This window comes from Athene cunicularia (assembly GCF_003259725.1).
Source record: "Athene cunicularia isolate RWA chromosome Z unlocalized genomic scaffold, athCun1 chrZ_part5, whole genome shotgun sequence".
In the NCBI taxonomy this organism is placed as follows: Eukaryota; Metazoa; Chordata; class Aves; order Strigiformes; family Strigidae; genus Athene; species Athene cunicularia.
This window is the reverse complement of record NW_020799146.1, coordinates 47602-68061: the sequence shown is the minus strand read 5'-3', so window position 1 is coordinate 68061 and position 20460 is coordinate 47602. Positions and strand designations below refer to the sequence as shown.

Sequence of the window (20460 nt, the reverse complement as noted above, 5' to 3'; positions counted from 1 at the left end):
CGCACAAGATGTCGGCCCGGTGGGGTGCACCTCCCAGCATGCTCCGCGGCCCGCCTTCCCCTCGCCGCGGCCGTTCCCGGCCCCAGCAGCCCGGGGCGGGTGAGGAGAGCGGACAGAAGCGCGGGGCTGGCGCTGTTCGGGCCGGGCTTGACGGTCTGGGATTGTCCGGACTGCCGGAGTGGAGCCACAGGTGCCTGGTGTTAACAGAAATGCCGCAGCACGGTAACGAAAAGGCGGGACGCCACGGTGCCCTGAGGGGCCGGCGCTGTTTCCTTAATTATGCTAAAACTGCGCTTCATGGTAATTTAAAAAATAATGGAAAATCTGTGCATTATAAGCGTATGAGACTGTCCGGGAATAGCAGCAGGCCTTGCATCCGTGGTTTCAGTGTTGTGGGCAATTGCCAGCCCTGCTTTCACCGTGCCTTCTCAAAAGGTGTTTTGGGGACAGTTGGTTTTCTGTGAGCAGCAACTCGGGACTGCTTATGGCGTCTAGGTGTATTTTAAATGCTCTGACCCGGTGGGGGCCTGTCCCCATCCTGGGGGTGATGGGCAGGGAAGTGCTGTCTGACATTGCGAGGCCACTGTCAAGGGAGTGCCATGCACATGGCTGAGGTGTCATGGGTGGCCTCTGCTCCTGCCCAGTCCCCCGCTGGCGGGACCCACTGCACACCCCTCCCAGCCCCCCTGAGTGTCTGAGGGAGGAATAGCTGCTCAGCAGAAATCAGAGAAGCAGGGGGCTCTGACATGGCCGATTTCATACCTGGACGGGGCTGTAGGGCTTGGCTGGGGCCCAGGCAGGGCCCTGCTGCCCCGCCGAGAACCCCAGGGCCTCTCACAGCCCTCCAGGGGCTCTCCTGGTCCTCACAGGACACTGTGGAAGGTGCTGTAGGGCCATTGCAAGGGCCTGGGGTGTAGAGCCCTTCCAGATGGACGGTGCTGCCCACAATGCCCCCGAAATCTGCCCACGCTGCCCCTTGCCCATGCAGGCAGTGGAGCCCTCCCAAGCCACGTCGGGGACCGATGGTGGTTCCGGTCTGCCACTCCCTATGCAGGGTGTTTCCTCCTCCCCGCAGACACCCCTCAGCTCTCACTAATCCTTGTAGATGACCCTCCTGTCCCTCAGCTGCCACGGGGGCAGATGCAGCCCTTCAGATCCCACTGGCCTGCCCGCCCCAGCAGCCCCCGTGTCCTCCTCTCCTCGGGCAAGGCTGAGCCCAGGGCGATCCTCTGCCAGCTGTGGAGAGCACAAGGTGGGACACAGACCCTCTCCCTGCGCCCAATGTTCTCCGGAGAGCGGGTCGGTGCCGCCGTGCAACCACCCACCTGAACACACCTGGGACAGACACTGAGTTTATCCAGGCCTGGGCACTCGGGGGACTTCTCCACAAATCAAGCACCCAACAGCAGGTTTTCATGCTCCTTTTATACACAAAAATCAGAGGTTAGTGCTTTTCCAAACACACCTGTTAGACACTGATTGGTTAGTGACTAACGTACAGTTATAACGCAGGTTACCTAATGCTGCTACCGCTGTGCCTGCTCAGGGGAAGGGGCTTCTTGACCTGTAGGCAGAATTTTTAGTATTAGGAGAGTAGTTCAGCAAAGGATACATGGGCCTTGAGTTTGCTTGCCCGTTGGCACTGTACCCTCTGCAAGCTGTGGGATGTCCTTGCTCAAAGCTGTGCTTGTCCTGGTGATGAGGGATGCCTGTGGCTTTAACATAACGAACATCTTTCTTGAATTAAGCATAATATTGCTACGTTGCTCTAAAAGTTTAATCTTCAACACAGGGCTGAGCCTTGCTGAACCCCCTGCTCTGTGCCTAGGCTTCTCACAGGGAACCTGCTGCAGTCAGGGAGGCAGCTGGCTCCCCCCCCTCCGCCAGGCACCTCTGGTCGGTCCCACCTGCTCCCGCAGACATGGCTGCGTGTCCCTCTGCTGCAGGACAGCAGCCTCCGGGGGGGCTGCACGAGGAGGCCAGAAGATGTGAACTTCAGGGCTGGGCTCACAGAAAACCTCACGGACAAGCTGTGCCTTAAGGAATATCCCCCATGGAAGTGGGAGTGTATGGAAGGATGCACACACACATCCACACCCCCCCCAACCTCCTTAGATAAACCTCAAAGGAGGAGACCTGGACTGAGTGAAACCCTGTTGTGATAATGAGTTGCTGATGACTAATGGGCCTTCCCCACTGCAGTAGTAACAAGAACTGATAGGTGATCATTTCTGGGTTGAATGGTAACATCTCTGGTAACAGAGGAAAAAACACAACTGGGCAATGACCCCGGCTCCACCTTTTTTCTCCTCTCTTATGGAAATAAATTTCCCCTCCTCATGCTAATCAGCTAATAAAATAAACTTTAAAAGGCAACAGAAACTTTAGACACAATTGGAGCCAGGGGTGATGATCCCAATTGCTTTGACCTTTCCCTTTCCCTTTCCCTTTCCCTTTCCCAGCCCTCTCCTTTTGTCTTTCCTTTCTTTCTTACAGATTTATAAAAAACCACATTGCTTATTATCCTTTTCCAAGTTTAAATTGTTCTCTACCACAATTAAAACATTTTAACAGGTCTTTTGCTGTGGTTTCACCTTAATTTAACCCAAGGAGATCACAGAACTGTTGTGATTCCCTGCACTCCCAGTGGGGTTGTGACACGCTCCAGAAAGTCGCGTCTCCTCTGGGTAAATCAGGGCAGTGACCCCTGAGCTCTGCTCCCAGCGAGTGCCTGACCCCCCAGATTTTCTCCACTCTCTGGGTGCTGGAGCTTGGTGAACCACTGCCCGTCAGCACCTCCAGCACGCGGGCTGGGGCTCCAGATCTGTAAGCACGCTTGCCTTGGCCCTTCTCACAGGCTGCTGCCTTCACCGCAGGCAGCCCTGGAGAAGCCTCGGGGTGTCCCTGGTCTTCCTTCTTCTCTTACCATCTTCCAGTCGTCGATGGTACCCCTACGAGGTGGGGAAGGGTGCATGGAGGCATCTCCTCCCCCCGCTGTGCTGCCCCACCAGGGACTGAGGGCACTCCAGGCCGGTGCAGCCCAAACCCCCTTCTGTCTGTCACAGCCCAGACTGGGACCCCGGGGAGTCACAACGGTTCTGTGATCCCCTCGGGTTAAATTAAGGTGAAATGACATTAAACGACCAGTTGAAATGTCTTACTTGGGGTAGGAAGAGCTTAAACTTGGGGAAGGATCTTAAGTGACGTGCTGTCACTGATAGATCTATAAGAAAGAAAAGAAAGAAGAGGAAGGGAGAAAAAGAGTCCTTAAAGGTTGTACCTTCAGAAGGTGGCACCTTTAAACTGGGAAGAAATGCAACAACAGTTGCTGCCAAGGTCCTCACAGGCTGGCGATGGGCTGCGCTGGGTTTCTAGGGGAAGTCTGTGAACGTGACTCCCTGGCTGTTGAGGACCGTTTTGATACCTCCGTCGACATGAGTGCCTACCTCATGGCCTTTCTTGTTTCAGATTTTAAATCAATCAGCAAAAGAACTGCTCACGGAGTTAAAGTAACTGGCTCATTTTCTAAGAGCTTTTTTGTATTTAAGTCTGTGTGAGTACATAATGGTTTACTCTTCAGCAGAAGCGTCAGATTTCTGTATCTTGACGTTTTGCAGGCATGAAAGGAGGACATTTGGTTTGTAATTGGATGATTAGTTTACATTCAGAGCTTTATTAGTTTCAAAAGTTTTTGGAAACGGGCTTGCTTTTTGTATAATTATACCCATTGGTACTATAGTTTTTTTCATGTAAGATTATACTTAACTGCATACATATATGATTATAAGGCAAATGAAATAGAATTTTCGTGGAGAATCATCACTAAAATACACCCACATCAGTTGAATGACTAACACGGTAGGGGTGGAAGGTGCAGAAATCTTTGTAAGGGCTTAGCGGTTCTGCTGGGTAGGTTTTAAAACTTGTCTTCCTAATTCTAATCGTATTTTTTGGCAAATATTTTGGTAACTCTTGTATGTGAAGTGTTAGGTGCGTGCTCTGGCGTCCTTTTTTATGGTCATTCAAGAACAACCTCCACAAGCCTTTGGGGCTGGGGTTGAAGCGCTGCCCTCTCCTCTGCTGTGGAGTACACTGTGCACAGACAGGATCAACCACGCTCATCCCGCGTGGGATGTGGCAGAGAAACTTTTACACTTCTGGGAGGATCAATTCAGCATTCCGTATCCTTCGCCTAAACAAGGTAAGTGTTCAACAACTGAACTTACTCGAGAGCATTGCTAAGCATAGAGCACACAAAATCGGTGATGTAGAGTATTAAGAGAGGGGCAAGTGTGGCTCATGGGCTTTTAAACCTGCTGCTTCAGAGAACTCAAGGACAGATTGAAAAGTTCCACTGGTCTTCTGTGTAGGTTTGGTTTTTTTTTAAAGTGTGTTTTTGCAATTACATTTAAGAGAGCTCTTAGAAGGGTGTGTGATACGTGTGCCATGTGTCATGAAGTGGGATGAGTGGGTGAGCAAGTTCTTTATTGAGTAAAACAATACAAGTGCTATTTTATTGTTTTCTTACAGATTTAGCAGCTCTTCCTGATTTTCAGTCTGGTGCTATGGAAAACTGGGGACTGACCGACCACATACCGGGAATCTGTGTTGTTGCATGACCCTGAAAAGCCTCCAGCATTTTTATTTCAACTATTAATGCGGGTTCATACAGGTGAGAAGCAGCTTATATGATAAATTGTGTATTAATATCAGAAACGGGCTTTTTTTGCCTTTTTTTCCCCTTTTTCCCCCCAGTGGTTTGGCAGCCGCATTACCATGGAGTGGGGGAATGATCAGTGGTTAAATTAAGGGTTTGAAAAGTTTATGGAGTTCATGTCAGTCAGCGTTACCCATCCAGAACTGAGAGCTGTAAGCAGCAGCAACTGTATTTTAATTTTGTAACTGCCTTCTAAATCCACTAATTAGTAAGGGTAAAGCCAAGACAGATTTGTGGTATGAACCACTTTTAAATTTCTGTTTGAGAGGAATTATCTGATGTTAACTCTGAAGGGGAGGAATGTTGATTTAACTATATGTAAATATTTTTTCAGGAACTTATGATGGAACTTAATGATTGCAGTGAAAGTGTATTCTTTTTTTTAAAGGCATTTAGAGTTCCAGAAATGTAAAGAAATTTTTTTATCTTATTTCATCAAATAGGGTCAGATTTGAAAACACTAAAATCCTTCCACAAGCTTTAGCATAGGTCCAATATATGAAATTTTTTACCAGAGTGAGATGAATAATGCATCTGGGCAGAATTTTGCCACAGTACTACAGTGGCATGATAATAGGGAAATACAGCATTTTAATTCTCTTTAAAAAAAACTGTTGTGGTTACTGACTGTCATCAAACCACTGAGATGTGCAGGTGTCTTTTTGGAGTTATTTTTAAGTCTCACTAGCTCGACTATTTAGCATCATTGAGCCACAGAATCACAGGGCAGTTTGGGCTGGAAGGAACCTTTCAAGGCCATCTAGTCAGGGATATCTTCATCTACGTCAACTATTTAACTTAGTTTAGAATATTAGAACTCATTTGGCTGTCTGTATTACTGTTTGGGGTTTTTTTATGCTCTGCAGTAAAAAGAAAGGTAGGTTTTGCTTTCTTGCTATGATTTAAAGATCGTGTGGAATGGAAAAGTGAATGAATAAGGATTTGTCATCACTGAGCAGAATTTAGTAGTAATATTTGGGTATGGCTCCTCTCAGGAGGACTATTTCTTAAGGAAATGTTTTGATTCCAAGGCAGTGGACGCATTAAATTCATCACAACCTTTATCTACTGCTGTGAAAGATCTGGCTCAAATTTTAGAAATGTTTAATAATATTTCTCATGAGAAGGTAAAACACGTGACTGCTGTTGAATTCAGTTGTTTTGCTTGTACTACACAATCGTGCTTTGCTGATTTCACCCCTACACATGATGTTCCTGACACGTTGTTCATGGTCCTGTGACTTCTGTGTCCAAAACAACTGCAGTTGCCTTTTCCATTTCTAAAATGAGGAAGCCTTTACTTCTGTCTGTATCAATTTAGTCTTAAGCCACTCTGTGGGGTTCTTAACCCAAGGAGTGTCTTTCACAGGAGCTTTAGATGGTGCTGGCTTGTATAGTAATCAAAAAAAATAATAATGTCACTTACTTAATCATGATATTTTAAAGAGTAAAGGTCACAAAAAAAGTACTGTTTCAATGTACATAAACCATAATTATTTAAAAATCAGAAATGAACTGCTATGTAGATGAGTGGTGTGAAATTTTTCTGACAAAGCATCTTGCCAGCTAAGGAGTAGTTTTGTGAAGTCTTTGTTGCTCTTTTTTTCAGGGATCTTGTATATTAGATATGTGGAGGGACTGACTGACTGCTGATGTGTTTAAAGCTGGGCTTGTCCAGTACCTGCAGAAATACAGCTCTCAGAATACAAGAAATTAAGGTCTGTGGAACAGCATGACAAAGGCGAGTATTCCTTATTCTATTTTTTTCCAGATTTTTCAACTTCTCATAAACAATTACAGAAACTCGTAACCTGTTACTGAAGGCTGTGACTAGTACTTATGATTAGGACATTAAAGAGAGAGGACAGAAACATTTTTTTCCTTTCAGATTTGCCTTACAGTAGGTACTGAAAAAAATGAACTTTTGCAGAAGCCACCAGTCACCTCCAAATGCAGTAAACATCATTTTTTTCATCCGTCAGGATTGAGGTGTTTGACAGGTACCTGTGCCCTCTCACGCTGCCCTTCCCTGCCTTGAAATGTGCCCCTGCCAGGCCTGTTCTTTGGTGCTTGAGCACGGTTCTGGGAGAGCGTAAGGTTCTCCAGTTCCACTGGAAATCTTGGGTTTTTTTCTGAGATTGGACAGAAATCCTACTCCTGTGCCCAGGGCTGTCTGAAAACAGCAGTACTTCAAGAGATGTCATTAAATAAATTAAAATCTCCACAAGAAAACCAGCTGATAGCTGTGTGGAGCTGATGAACAGCCAGCAGCCTCCCCGCTGCCCTTCCCCGCCCATTTCGCTGCCGCTATGCTCCCACCTTCCTGCATCCGTGGGTGCAGTCCAGTGCTGGATTAGAGATGTGATGGGAGGGGGTGACGGGCACTTGGGCACTGCAGGAAGGTTTTCCCTGGTGACCGTCCACCTGCAGCGGGAGCGCTGCGTGCCGGCAGCGGGTTCTCCTTCCTCCCCAGGGTGAAGGCAGCAGGGAAATCTCGGTGCACAGACCAAAACACTGACCAAAATACTCCCCCGTGGGAAACTGACATAGGACGAGAGCTTGTGCAGAACGCTCCCTGAGCTCTCTGTGTGTCAGTACTTCCCTGTGTAGGCCAGAGCTGTAGTACTCGCTGGTGGTGGTGGACCCGGCGTGCCAGTGGCTGCAGAGCTGCTTCCAACCCCAAGTCCCACGATTTTATGACAAGGCTTGACAGAGTTAATACAGTCAGGGGAAGTGCCTGCACCTTTTTCATTTCTGTCTTTTGGTGCCAGGAGTCAACACGCTCAGCATATGCTGTAGCACATCAGGACAAAACACAATGGACCAGCTAGTCACACATCTTATCTCTGCTGGACAGGCACTTCTTGATTTCCCTTTGTGGTAACTTGGGTTATAGGTACATACGCTGTACATTTCTTACAAAAATTTGAGGTTTCTTGCTTTTAAGAGAGCTGAGCACCACAGAGGTTTTCAGGCATTAGCTTCAAACCCTGCATTTCAGGCACCTGGTTTCTGCCTGGGGGAGGTGGCAGCATGGAACACCAATTCAGCTGTATTCAGATATCACTGGAGACATATTTTAGCTGTTTTGTAACATTTTTATTTACTCTTTGCATTGCTCTGCTGTTTGGACACCTCCATCATGAGCAGCACTTGCTGGCCTGTATTTTGCACCAAGACAGTATAGAAAAAACACCTTCCTCAAAGCGGGAGGAGAAAGGTTCATATTAATGTGGAAATTCTGAGTAGGAGCAAAATGTAGCCTTGTTTTTATCCTTTTTACTGAGGGTACGGGTCTACCAAGGAACTGTAATTGTGAAAGTAACAGAAATGGGGACAATGGATGCAGCCAGGGAGCAGCTGGAAGTAACCCAGCAAAAATGATGTGTCAGGATGTTCAGAAATGTGAACTCTCAACCACAGAACCACTAAGGGAACAGTGATTTGTCACCTTTATCTACCGGTCCAAACAGCTTCCATTTCTGTTATTGGTTCTTAGGTTAACGGACCAAGGTCTGCGAGGTGACATCGTAACTCAGGATCTTCCATGTATTATTGTGTTTGCTGCCAAAAATCTGTCGTGCTCTTGTCCTAGCTTGGATGTTTTTAAAAGAAAATTGGGAGAAGGTTGCAGGAGTGTAAGGAACATAAGTCGTTTTACTGCTCTCTCTACCCAACTGCACTTTCAAACTCTAGTTTCTACAAAACCAGTCGTTTTCTGAGTGTCGGTGATTTTTTTTTTTTCCTGATTGGAATTCTGTTTGAATCCCATAGCAGGCATCGTCACTGGGGTCACAGGTCGGCACGCGACAAGGTCACAGCTGGCACAGGTAAGCTGTCAGGGTTCTGGTTTTGAAAAACAGTCGTGGTATAACTGAAATGAAAATCTGGATTAAATCGTAGGATGGTAAATGCGTGACCGGTTATGGACCATCCGGGTCACAGCCTCTGCCACTGCCTTGAAAAGAGATGACTGTGGTGATGAGTTCGGTTAATGCTCAGGGGGGAGCATTAAGTTGGTGGCACAGAGAAAGTCGTTCTTTGTTGAAGCAGCGGGCTCAGATGCAGAGAATGAACCTTCACCTGCCAAACTGTTCATGGTTTACCTGCCTCTATTAACATTTTCTACCCGCTCTGGAAAGTAGTGAGGAAGAAAAGATAAAATAGGTGTTTTCACTGAGCAGACAGAAAAAAAACTGAAGTGAGGAGCACAGCACTGTCCTACATCTTCTATTCCGGGGAAGATTCTCCATGTGAATCATTTTGTCTCTTTACTCCAAAACCTTTGTTGGTGGTAAAAAACCCAGAGTGGTCAAGGTGTGGATTCAGTGGCACCCCCAACAATTTCTTTTCAGGTTTTGTTGCCACTTTAAGCAAGGGTTTTTTTGCTTTAGGGTAAAACACAGCCACAAGGAATGCAGCGTATTGAATATAAAATGAGGGCCTAGCAGGGCGTTGCTTTCTGCTTAGTACTTAGTCTTCAGTTTAAGGGGTCTCTGTAAGGCCGAGAGAGAAAATCCAGCAACTCCCTCGTCTCCTGTTTGTGTCTTTCTTGCACTTTGTACAAGTATTTGCATCTCGTGTCACACTCATCCAGGTAAACCATCAGAAAATGGCACGTTTAATTCGTACACACATACAGTCGCTGTGTCTTTGGAAAGTATCTGCCTGCCATCAACACCAACTCAAGGCTGAGGTTAAGTTTCCACGATGAGCCCAGTGCTTAGGAATACCTCCTTTAAAGAAAAAAAAATTAAAAAATAAGTGAGGAAGGCAGCTGCAGCAGTGCAGGGAATGCAGCGAATTGACAGAGCAGGAGCAGCCTCCAGATTCCCAGCGGCTGCGTTCCCAAGCACATCAGGGAAGATGCCAACAGCTTCTTTCATGTTTTTTGTCAACGGGTGAAAGAATCCATCAGTTCTCTGGAGGAAAAAAAGCGCCCGGCTGTGCTGTGTCCAGCAACCTACTGATAACAATATGCAATGGATGGGGGGAAACATTGAGAAAGCTGAAGCACAGCTGCGAAACAACCATCTGTAAATGAAGGCACCTTGCTCGTATTTGCTGGAAATAGCACTGAAAAGCTGTGAAAATTCAGGGCTGGAGGGGACACTCAAGTGTATGATCTGTTTCTGTGGAAGGAGCTGTAAGGCCGCCCAATGCTGCCCCTGCTCAGTATTTTTCTCCATGACGTTTTGTTGTAATGTCAGACGCGTTCCTCAGCCCAACACCATGCAATTAAACAACCCCCCCGGCAGGACTGTAATTAAGACGGCCTCTGTCAAAGTCACGACGAGGAGGGCTGTGTCTACACATGCTCTATCCTGGTCGCTTCTGCCCCCTCGGCACCAGCCTGGCCCGGGAGCTCGGCCGCACCGAGCCCTGGTCCGCCCTGAGGAACTGGAGGGGCTGAAGCCTCCAACATCTGTTGCCAGGAAAAGCCTCAAGGATGAAGGGTGGCCTTTGGGATTAGTACAAGGAAGAAATTCTCTGCCGTGGGAGGCGCAGGGCGGATTGAAGGGCGAGGGAGTGGAGCCACCACCTCCCCAGAGAAGCCTCGAAGGGGGAAGACAGAGACTGAGCAAAACCAAACCTCTGGGGTAAGACCCACAGATTAATTCACAACTGCAGCCTCGAAGAAGAGCTGGGGGACTGATAAGAGGGAGAGAACCGACAGCAGCTACAGCTCTAATTGCCCAGAAACAAAACCCGAGATGGCACCCACCAACTCAACTGGGCTGGAGGGTGAATGCGCCCCGGCCCCCGTCACGGACACGGGCTGGTGGAACCACCCCCTCCTCATCCCGTACGCAAATCAGCTGGTAAAATGAACTTAAAAGGCAACCAGCAGCGTTGCTGGGGTGGGGATCTGCATTCTTTGACTCTTTTCCCCCCCTTCTTCTTTCCTTTCCTTCTTACAGATCTATCAACAGGAGAACACGTTACCTTAAGAGTTTAAGCTCGTCCTACCCCAAGTAAAATATTTCAACTGGTCCTTTGGTGTTACTTCACCTTAATTTAACCTGAGGGGATCACAGAACTGGGCTCCCACTCCAGGTTGTGACTGACAAGTATTCTCCAGATTTTTTAAACACGTCATATTCAGTTTTAATATGCCTGATATGTTTGGGGCTTTTAAATAATTTCTGGGGTTTCCTTTGTCTGACAACAGCTGTTGGAGCTGTTGTGACTGATAAGTTAGGAACATCGTCGTGCATGCTTAAAAACTTTATTAGTGTGACACAGGTTTTCAGTACAGACTGCGGAGTACAGTCAAAAGTCTAAATATCCCCAACTGAAATCTCCGGGCTGTCTCTGTCTGCAAGGCCACACGCTCCAGGCAGGTACAAGCGTTGGTGTGACCTCCGTCTGCAAGCTGCTGGCGAAGCCAGGCCCGTGCCAGGACGTGCAAAAGGATGTTCTGCGGGTTACAGAGGCGGAGGGAAAGGCAGGGAGGCCCTCGGGAGGCCTGGTCTGTCCCGGGCAGAGCAGGCGGATGCAACGTTGCTCCTGGCGGCGCCAGGGACAGGCGCAGGGGCTGGGAACTTCGAGTGCAAACTATAAGGAAAGAGTCCGCCTGTGGGCCTGAACTCCTCGGGCATCCCTGCTAAGGCTTGCGCTCCTTCACCTCCTCTTCTGTGACGGTAACGGTGTCACAGTGACATTAGGATTGGGATTTGTTCAGTCCAGGAGACTCCTGAAATTACGAGGTAACAGTACAGGTACGATTGGAAATTAAAAAAAAGTAAAATCCTTATCTGGTGTATTTTGGTTGTTTTAACTACAGTTAAGGCAGCATCCAAAACACCTGTTCTATTACTAAATGCGCCTGACGAAGCAGTTCATCCCCAGTTTTTCATTCTTTAGCTGCTCACAGCATATCTGTGGCTTCCTCCCAGGAACTGGCTCGAGGAAAGACTGCACAGCCAGGCTGAGGAGAGCTGAAGAGAACTAAAGCTCATTATCTTCCAGAACACTTAATGCATTCACTGCAATGTCAAAAATGCGAGCACATACATATTCTTCTGAGATTTACAGGCACTCTGTGGAGATTATGTGCAAAAGTCTGCAGATTTTTTTTTTTTTTTTTTGGCATTGCTATTCAGTTATGAAATATATTTCTTGCAAATATAAAGCATTCTTTCCCTCTGAAAACTGAAGAAAATTAGAAAAAAGTCGGAAGTACATGAATATAATAAAATGAATGGCTAGGAGAAAAAAACCCAAACACCTTAGCCTACTACTGGAAAAAAGGGAAGAGGAAAAACGTCCAGCAAGTATCACTCTACAAAAACCACCCAGAATAACCACATGCGTTTGGTATCAGCTCTTGTTCTTCAGGAATAATTATCCACCAATAGAAAGAAGATGTTCTACATGATGTGCCAAGATCCTGCAGGGAAGAAAAAGAAAAAAAAAAGTTAGCTTTTACCTTCTTCAGCTTAGAAAAAAAAAAAAAAGAAATGCAGGAAGGCTCCATGTCCGAGGCCAGCTGCCAGACCCCCCTGGGTCAAGCATCCATGTGTAGTTGCCTCCGTGAGCGATTCCAGCCACTTAACTCTTATGTTAAGGGTGTGATCTCCAATTAATCTCAGCACAAAGAACACGGGGACGGTGGCCCACAGACACAGAACAAAGGGGTTTGTGTTTGACCTACGCTCACTGTCCTTTTCATCTGAAAAACCACCGCTTGAGATCTGCCTGGGCTTCATTAATCTGCTGAAAGGTCTTACTAGGGAGGCTGTAAGTCAGGCCCTGGAATCCTTAGTTACAGCAACCCAAGAGAATCTGGCTACATGAAGTAATTAACAAAGTGTACAGAAAAAAAAAAAAAGGCCTTTTCTGCCTAGGAACACTGAAGTTCAAAGACATTCCTCGAGTTTTGCCTAATAGCATCTCTAACCATGTCTTGGCTCAGTCAAGAGAACGTCAACCCAATTTAGCTTTCAAACCACGAGCGTCAGTCGTCTTCGTGGCAGTTCGGAGAACAGGGAGGGAGACATCTCACCCAACAACGTCAGCGTTTAGCCTGTTTTCTGCTTCTCAGATTTCTTGCTGGAGGACTCTCCCTTTGCCTACGGAGCAAGAAAAGAAGCATGAGATGGTAAGAAACTCTGAACTCCGCTAAAACACGGAATAAAACAGTGACATCAGAAGTCACAGGTCAGACATGAACATGATCCACGCTTGAAACACAAAGTTTAGAAACAGTATTTATAATTTCTGTGGTGTATATATTTTCATTTTTCCATCACTTTGTTTCGGATAAAGAGGGCTGTGGCTGACCTCTTCACATCCCACTTCCCAACGTCCTCTTACCCATTCCAGTGATCCAGTCACAACTCCAACATTAAAAAATACAGCCTTCCGAGGAGGAGTTAGACACCCCTTTTTTACATCAAAAACTGTAAGACAGTTTTGCTGTTCCGCAAAAGGCGCCTGTGGCAATTTCATCATAAAGAAAAATCCCATCGCTTGGAACGTGAAACCCAACGTTTCCAGAACACATTACCACCTGACTCAGGCATCGCCCTGCACGTAACCTGCGAGAGAACAACGTGATGGGAAACACTTCACCCTGACCTAAATCCGTTTTCTGTAGTTCTGGATGGCAAAAGCCACAGCAGCATTTTTTCTTGTTGCCTTTTTAAAGTACAGAAGCAACTGCCTTCCTTTTCCCACCATGTATGTTTTCATTCATTTTTAAAAAAATATATTATGTTCATAACTTACAAATGGACGTGTGTGGTTGAAGGAGCACCTTCTCACCACCGTCAGAATGCTGTGGTTTAAAACTGCCAAGAAAAGAGAAATGATGGGGAATCCCGTGGCAGCTGTAGGCACATGGAGGGTGACTCCAAGATCAGCGAACGCCTCTGGAGCAGGCACTGAGCCACACAGGCAGGGCCACGCTCATGTACTTGAGCTCTGTTTATTACAAATTTCCCTTGGAAGACTCTGCTTTTCTCCTATGTTTATGCTCACAAAACTGGATCAAGTTCAACCTTTTGATGTAAAATTCTCCCCAGAGGAGTATCTGTGTAGGATGAGCCCCAAATGCTCCTGCCCATCCTTCCTGTTTATTGTTTGTGGTACCCACGACTGACTGTATCTATTAGAATATGTATGTTTATACCGTTTTAGGGTTTTTGCGTTTTCCTTTATCCTTTGGGGTTGGTTTAGTGGTGATGGTTTCCTTTCCGCTTTTGTCCTACACTCCAAAGAAAAAAACATAATTACAGTTACAAACAGAAGAGGGAACGGGTGTCTCCGCTGGCGTCAGCCGTGACAGCGACTGTAAACGCGGCTGTGAGGCAGGAGAGGCCCAAAGGCTGCAGCTTGATCCTGGGGGGACCCGTGTTCCGGGGAGCACACAAGGGCAGGTTCTGCATTTATGAAAAAGCAATAACTCTGCAGCAGAAGATTTAGCTCCAAAGTTGGTAACCAAGTAACAGCCCTTAGAACACCGACGGTCTGTGTTAAGGTGCCGAGGGCTAGGTGTCACGGGAAGGCCCTGGGGGAGCACTGCCGTGCTCAGAAGCACCGCTGGGAAACAGCTGTTTCCCCCTCAGGAATAACTACACCTGGTCTGAACTTCACTCTCAAAACTGCTGCTTCTCTGCCCCGCAGGAGACAAACAGCATAAAAGCTCCCATTACCATCATCAACATTTTAAGTACAAACTCGCAATGCTCTCTTGGTTGTAGTAGAAGCTTAAGGAATGCAGAATTTCACTCGGGATCTGGTTACGGTTCCACAGCTATGTCCAACCATGGGATGCTAATATATGGTTTGGTCAAAGACTGCAAATTCAAGCTTTCTTTCTTCAGCTCTCCCTGCAGGAAGCAGGGAACAGCAGGGACGGGCTGGCAGGAGCCAGCAGAGACGAGAGACAATGGCCGCTGCGTTACCTGGATGGTGCAAAGACCAGCTGCCACTCCCAAACCACGTACCACTGCCCCGGCCTGCAGGTGGGGACCAGGGCACAGCACGGAGCCACAGAGGCACAGACTGGTTTGGGTTGGGAGGGACATTAAACCCACCCAGTCCCACCTCCCTGCCATGGCAGGGCCACCTTCCCCCAGCCCAGGGTGCCCAAAGCCCCGTCCAGCCCGGCCTTGAGCCCTTCCAGGGAGGGGGCAGCCACAGCTGCTCTGGGCAGCCTGTGCCAGGGCCTCAGCACCTCACAGGGAAGGATTTCTGCCTTACAGCTAATCTGTATCTGCCCTCTTTCAATTTAAACTGTTCCCCTCGTCCTATCCCTCCCCCTGATGACAAGTCGTGTCCCCCCCCTCTTTCCCGCAGCCCCTTTCAGCCCTGGGGGGCCGCTCTAAGGTCTCCCCGCAGCCTTCTCTCCTCCAGTTGAACCCCCCAACTCTCCCAGCCTGTCCTCACAGGGGGGCTCCAGCCCCCCCAGCATCTCCGTGGCCTCCTCTGGCCCCGCTCCAGCAGGTCCGTGTCCTTCTGCTGTTGGTGCCCCAGAGCTGGACCCAGCCCTGCAGGGGGGTCTCCCAGAGCGGAGCAGAGGGGACAATCCCCCCCCGGCCCTGTGCCCCCCCTGCTCTGGGTGCAGCCCAGCACACGGGGCCTTTCTGGGCTGCCAGCACACGGTGCTGGCTCGCAGGCAGTTTGCACCCCCCGAGTCCTTCTCCTGGGGGCTGCTCTCCAGCCCCTCCTCGCCCAGCTTGGGTTTGTGCTGGGGATCACCCTGACGACCTTGCACATGAGTTTAGTTAACAGCAAGTCTCCTTTCCCTTAGCACACACTAGAGGGTAAGAGAGCAAACGGCAAACAAGAGGGACTGACGGGTTCTAACCCTTAACTGGTTCTGTGAGCACTTGCAGAAACCAAAAGGAGCCCACGATTTCCCCACCGATACCCCACCGGCTGCCCCAGAGCTCGCTGGGCTCATCTGCCAAGGGCACTGTGGTGGGTGGGTGTCTCAAAGCCACACAAGACTCCTCTTGCTGTCCAAGCTCAAGGTCACAAACGCCAGGTGACGAGCAAGGAGAGACCACGGCTGAGGGTGATTCTGTTGTGTGTTCCAGATCTCAGTCCTCTTCTTCACGCTCTTCCAGCACAACCATCCTTTCTCAAACACTATCATGTGCAACGCTTCGCTGGGAAAGGTCTGGCCGCTGTTTGCCAGCTGTGTTTAAGAAGCTTGTATGACAAACAAACGCTCTGTTTCTCATTACAAGACCCCTCCAGTCCATTCCTCCTTCACCTCCGTCAGCTCTACTGTTTTCCATAACACATCTAAAACTCGTTTCTGCTCTTCACATTTCTCTCTGCAAAACCCTCCTGGGCTGTTTCTCCGTTCCAGCCTACAACTGTCACTAGTGCTGCAGTGCAGCAATCACTGAAGAAAGATTTCTCTGACTCCACCTTTTTCGGACACACTAATCTGTACAAGAACTGCTAGCACAATTCTCTGCTCAACTTACTTCTCCAAGCCTGTCTTACCCCTCTAGAAGACTAAATACAACAAACCTTCCTTCTTCCAAATGTTTAACACACAGCAAGACACATCAGACTTCCACTGTAAGAATCTCACTACAGCCGGACAGCGCCTTACAAAGATGCTCTAAACTGAGCTACCACAAAGAAAACTTGAGGAGCTTTCATGGAGTGGTGAAAAAATATTTTGCAGGTTATTAGCAGAAAATGTCCTACCTTTGAGTGCTGTGGTGTGGCGGGAGCCTTGGCACAAGTGTCGAAGTCACCTGATAGGGCATCAATAGCTGCAGAGTCATCTGTAGGCTGCTGCAATAATTTTAATTCCAAAGTCACACAATATTCAGTACTTCCCACAGTCAAATTAACGTTTCAGGAATTTCTGTCTGCTTTAATTATCCCTTTCCTAGCAAAACCCACAAGCCTGAGCTCTACACATGTGTTAGAACAGGGATGTCCATCCGAGGTTTCCAAGATAACACAGTTTCTTTGACTACTGGACCTGAACGTTAGCAGCGTCGTTGTGCATAAAACCTGTATTGATGGTGAAGAGTTAACTCTTCACAGAAGTCTTACTGCCCACACTCTCACCTACTGCCTCCAGCAGCATTTATGAGGATTTGAGATGCATCACACCTTGAGCCTACGACAACAGTACTTCAGAAGAAAAGTCCGAGCCCACAGCGTGAAACAAACAGAAATGGTGTAAATGTTACCTTTTCTCCTTTGCGTTTCGCATCATCCTTTGCTGCTGGCTCTGCTGGTTTACCCTTGGGAAGAAGAAAGATCACATCCTCATGTTGAACGGGTCACGTTATTTTTTCAAGACGAGTACTTCCGTGTGACACCACGAGTTTACAGATTTCCAACAAAGCTGCACCATTCTCAACTGATCTATTTCCTTTCCCACGCTGGGTATGCAAAGCCAGGTCACGATGTGCTTTCAGGGTTTGCTACTCTGACTGTGTCTGCAATATCATCTTTCTGTCCTTGTAGTCTAATGGACAAACAGTCTCCTGACCCAGAGAAGATCAAATCCCGGTCAGAGCAGTCCCGTGCCCCGGCCAACGGCAGTTCTGCAGGGTTCAGGCACACCACCAAGGTCATGCCTGTACAGACACTCTGTCCCCAAACCTGGCACAGAACTACTGGTGATCAATAGGGATTACTGCCCGCAGCGTGCAACCATCTCCTGTTTCAAAGCAGTATAAAACCAAGCTGTTAAAAAAACACCCTGTTTTTTTCCCCTGGTTTTCTGGAGCTCCCAAACCACTGAGCCAGGCCAGTGTTAACTGGAATCGATACTCCTACATCTCCAGGACACTGACTGCTACTGGCTGCTTCAAACTCACTTATTTGTCCAAGATGCCCAATTAAAAAAAAACAAAAACAAAAAACAAAAAAACAAAACCGCAGCTGAACAATCAGCTCTTCCTCTGCAGTTACAATGTGGGGCAACAGTTGGGGAAAAGCTATAAAAAAGTATTTAGACCTATGGAAAACACAGTTTCAAGCAGGGGTTATGGAATGTACTTCAATGGTTTTCTTTTGTTACACATAAGCCCAACTGACCTAATGGGAACAGTTCTATGAAAAGCTTGGGTTTTGGTAATTGCCATTCATTTTGCCAACATCATTATCACTGCAGATTAATTTGTTTGTTTTTTGAATTAAATGCATGCAAGGATATACAAAGCTACTCTAAATAAAAGATATTTACATGTTTAACCCTAATACAGAACTACAGTACAAACGCTTATTTGTTCAGCTTCCCTTTCTGGTGGTGCAAAAAAACCCCAAAACTAACAAAGCTTTTCCTTACCTGTTCCCCTGACTCCAGAAGTTTTTGATAGTCAGGTGGGATAGTATCATCTCTTTCTCCAAGTTTGTCTCTGTGTTCAGATTTAGCCTTTTCCTGAAAGCATGTAATTTTTTAACAGCTTTAACACTTATGTTAGACATACTAGCCAACAGTAAGTCAGAGCGCTCATTAAATCTGGGACAGATGCCTTTTATGAATTTAAAATTTTAAAACTACCAGAAAAAAAAACATGGATTTGTTTCACTGTGAAGTGTGTTTCAGGCCTGAAAGTTTTAAAATTACTAGCTCTCGATAAGTACACACATTTAATAAATTAAGCATCTGTAGGCACGGCAGCATCACAACACCAAAAAAAAAAGTTTTGTCAACTTCCAGTTCTGGTTTTCGACAGTGCGACTGGGAGCCCCTGCCTCAAGTCTCACCCAGGTTTAACACAAACCTGGAGTTCCTGCCGCGTCCCACCCGTGAAGGGACCCGAGCGCCTGCAGCAGGACTCAGGCACCCGCCCCCCACAGCCAGGCTGCCCCGAGCAGCGAACGCGTCTCCTCAGCCCTCGCAGCCAGGGTCAGTCTCTGACCCAGCACGGCTCCTGAGAACTGCACTGGGGGGAGTGTTCCTCCCAGAGTGTGTCTTTTCCCAGTTACGCTGCTCTGAGTTCTGGCAAACCAGAAACACGCCAAACAAAACAGCTGGCTTAGAGACAAGCAGGGTTTTAACCTATTGTTAAAAACTATTTTTGTATTTGTTAACACTGACTTTTACGGATCTCCTTTTTTTTTTTTATGTCTTCCTTTTGGAATATAAGCTGTTTCCATGCCTTTGTGAAGAGCAACACACGAAGGAAGTTGTGCTCCTACAGCTGCCCTGAGGCAGGGGGGCGTTGCTGAGACCTCGCACATCCTCACTCCCTTGCTGTGGCAGGGGACACCCGCACCCAGACGGCACAAACCTGCTCCTGCGGCAGCCACCAACCTCCGCACCGAGCCCGGCCTGAGATTAAAAATCTCCTTCCTAAATTGATTCATGGGCACCTTATGGTGGTTTATTTTCTCCAGTAATGTCCCTTATCTTAGGTATTTCAGTTTACAGTTTATTATTACTACTGCTGTTTTGCAGAAATGAGTCTAATTTTCTTATGAGCAGAAAGGTCTTCAGACAACTATATGAAGAAAGGCAAAACAAGCAGAAACAAGCATGGAATAATGACAATAACAGGTACTGAAATAAAATTGCAAATTTCCTGTAATATTTCAACAGTTATCTCGAAGTGGCTAAAGTAGAGTAACTAATCCAACATTTTTCACAAAACACACAAGAAATCCCGCTGACTGAAGAGTGGTTGATAAACCTGCGTGTAGCACAACATCAGAATATCTGGTTTTTTCCTAGCAACCTTACTCCTACATTCGAAAATCACCTGCCATATACTCCTATGAGCTTGCAAGTAGTACTGCAGTACACCATTTTAGAAAAAATAATCTTGAAAAAGTAATTTATCTCAGATTTCGAGGGTTTTTTCTTGGTTTGTTTCTGTGGTTTGTTTTTTTTTTTTTTCCGCAGACTGCACATGTTCCAGAATGTTTTTTGTTACCTTTACTTTATCCACAACTGGTTTGTTCTCATCAGGGTCCGGTTCCCTCTCTCCCAAGGAATCGGACAGGAGATCCAAGGCTTCATCCATCTCCTTTCCCCCCTGACAAAGTATAAACACACTCGTGAAAGCAATTTTGCTGTAAAAATAATTTAATTCATCGAGATAATTTGAGACTGACTAATGAACTGTCAACTTTAGCAAACAATGAACAATCAGCTCTTCCTCTGCAGTTACAATGTAGTGCAATAGCTGGGGAAAAAGCTATTAAAAAGAATATTTAGAAAACACAATTTCAAGTGGGGGTTACGGAATATATTTTAATGGCTTTCTTTTGTTACACATAAGCCTAACTGATCTAATGAGAACAGTTCTATGAAAAGCTTGGGTTTTGGTAATTACCATTCATTTTGCCAGCATCATTATCACTGCAGATTAGCTGCTAAGGAAGCGTCAATCTGAATTAAAACGTATTAACATTTTTACTCTCACAGTATGTACGGTCTTTTGCTAACTCACACCAGTTTTACCCAAGCACTGGTTCGGAAAAAAAAAAAAAAAAAAAAAAAAAAAAAAAAAAAAGCCCTTAAAACCAGCTCAAAGCCAGGTGGGAGCGGGTTTACAGTCGCCTTTCAAACCAGGCTGGAAACACTAGAGGGAGCTCCCCCTGCACAGATCGACATGGAGACGGCGTGAGCCAGGCAGCATCCCTGCTCCTCCTCCGGGTACCAAAAGGAGGTCAGGGCCTGCCTGACCCCCGTTCACCCGATCTCCTTCGCCACTACGGTAGTGACCACGGTGCTTTTATTCTGAATGGTCCCACCACCTTGGCAGGAAAAAGAAAGGTGTGGGTCGGCCAAAGGCTCAAGCCCA

At 47.1% G+C, this 20460-nt stretch overlaps 2 protein-coding genes across 2 annotated transcripts in view; one reads left to right on the top strand and one right to left on the bottom strand.

Annotated features, from left to right (window-relative positions):
- Positions 1-3233: 3233 nt before the first annotated feature.
- LOC113490417 (endoplasmic reticulum aminopeptidase 1-like) lies at positions 3234-10668 on the top strand. Its single transcript, XM_026866884.1, is given in 8 exon segments — positions 3234-3553; positions 4107-4201; positions 4531-4586; positions 4588-4662; positions 4756-4869; positions 5713-5844; positions 6327-6458; positions 10639-10668. Coding segments are annotated over 8 exon segments (834 nt in total). The 5' UTR covers positions 3234-3353.
- Positions 10669-10927: 259 nt separating this feature from the next.
- CAST (calpastatin) overlaps positions 10928-20460 on the bottom strand; it is a 56695-nt gene continuing 47162 nt past the window's right edge. Inside the window, exons 23-29 of the mRNA XM_026866899.1 lie at positions 19588-19689; positions 17997-18089; positions 16891-16944; positions 16394-16483; positions 13854-13933; positions 12726-12792; positions 10928-12110 (exon numbers count right to left, since the gene is read on the bottom strand). Of these exons, the coding sequence (XP_026722700.1) occupies positions 12735-12792; positions 13854-13933; positions 16394-16483; positions 16891-16944; positions 17997-18089; positions 19588-19689 (477 nt within the window). The 3' untranslated portion in view covers positions 10928-12110; positions 12726-12734. The remainder of the gene's footprint in view (positions 12111-12725; positions 12793-13853; positions 13934-16393; positions 16484-16890; positions 16945-17996; positions 18090-19587; positions 19690-20460) is intronic.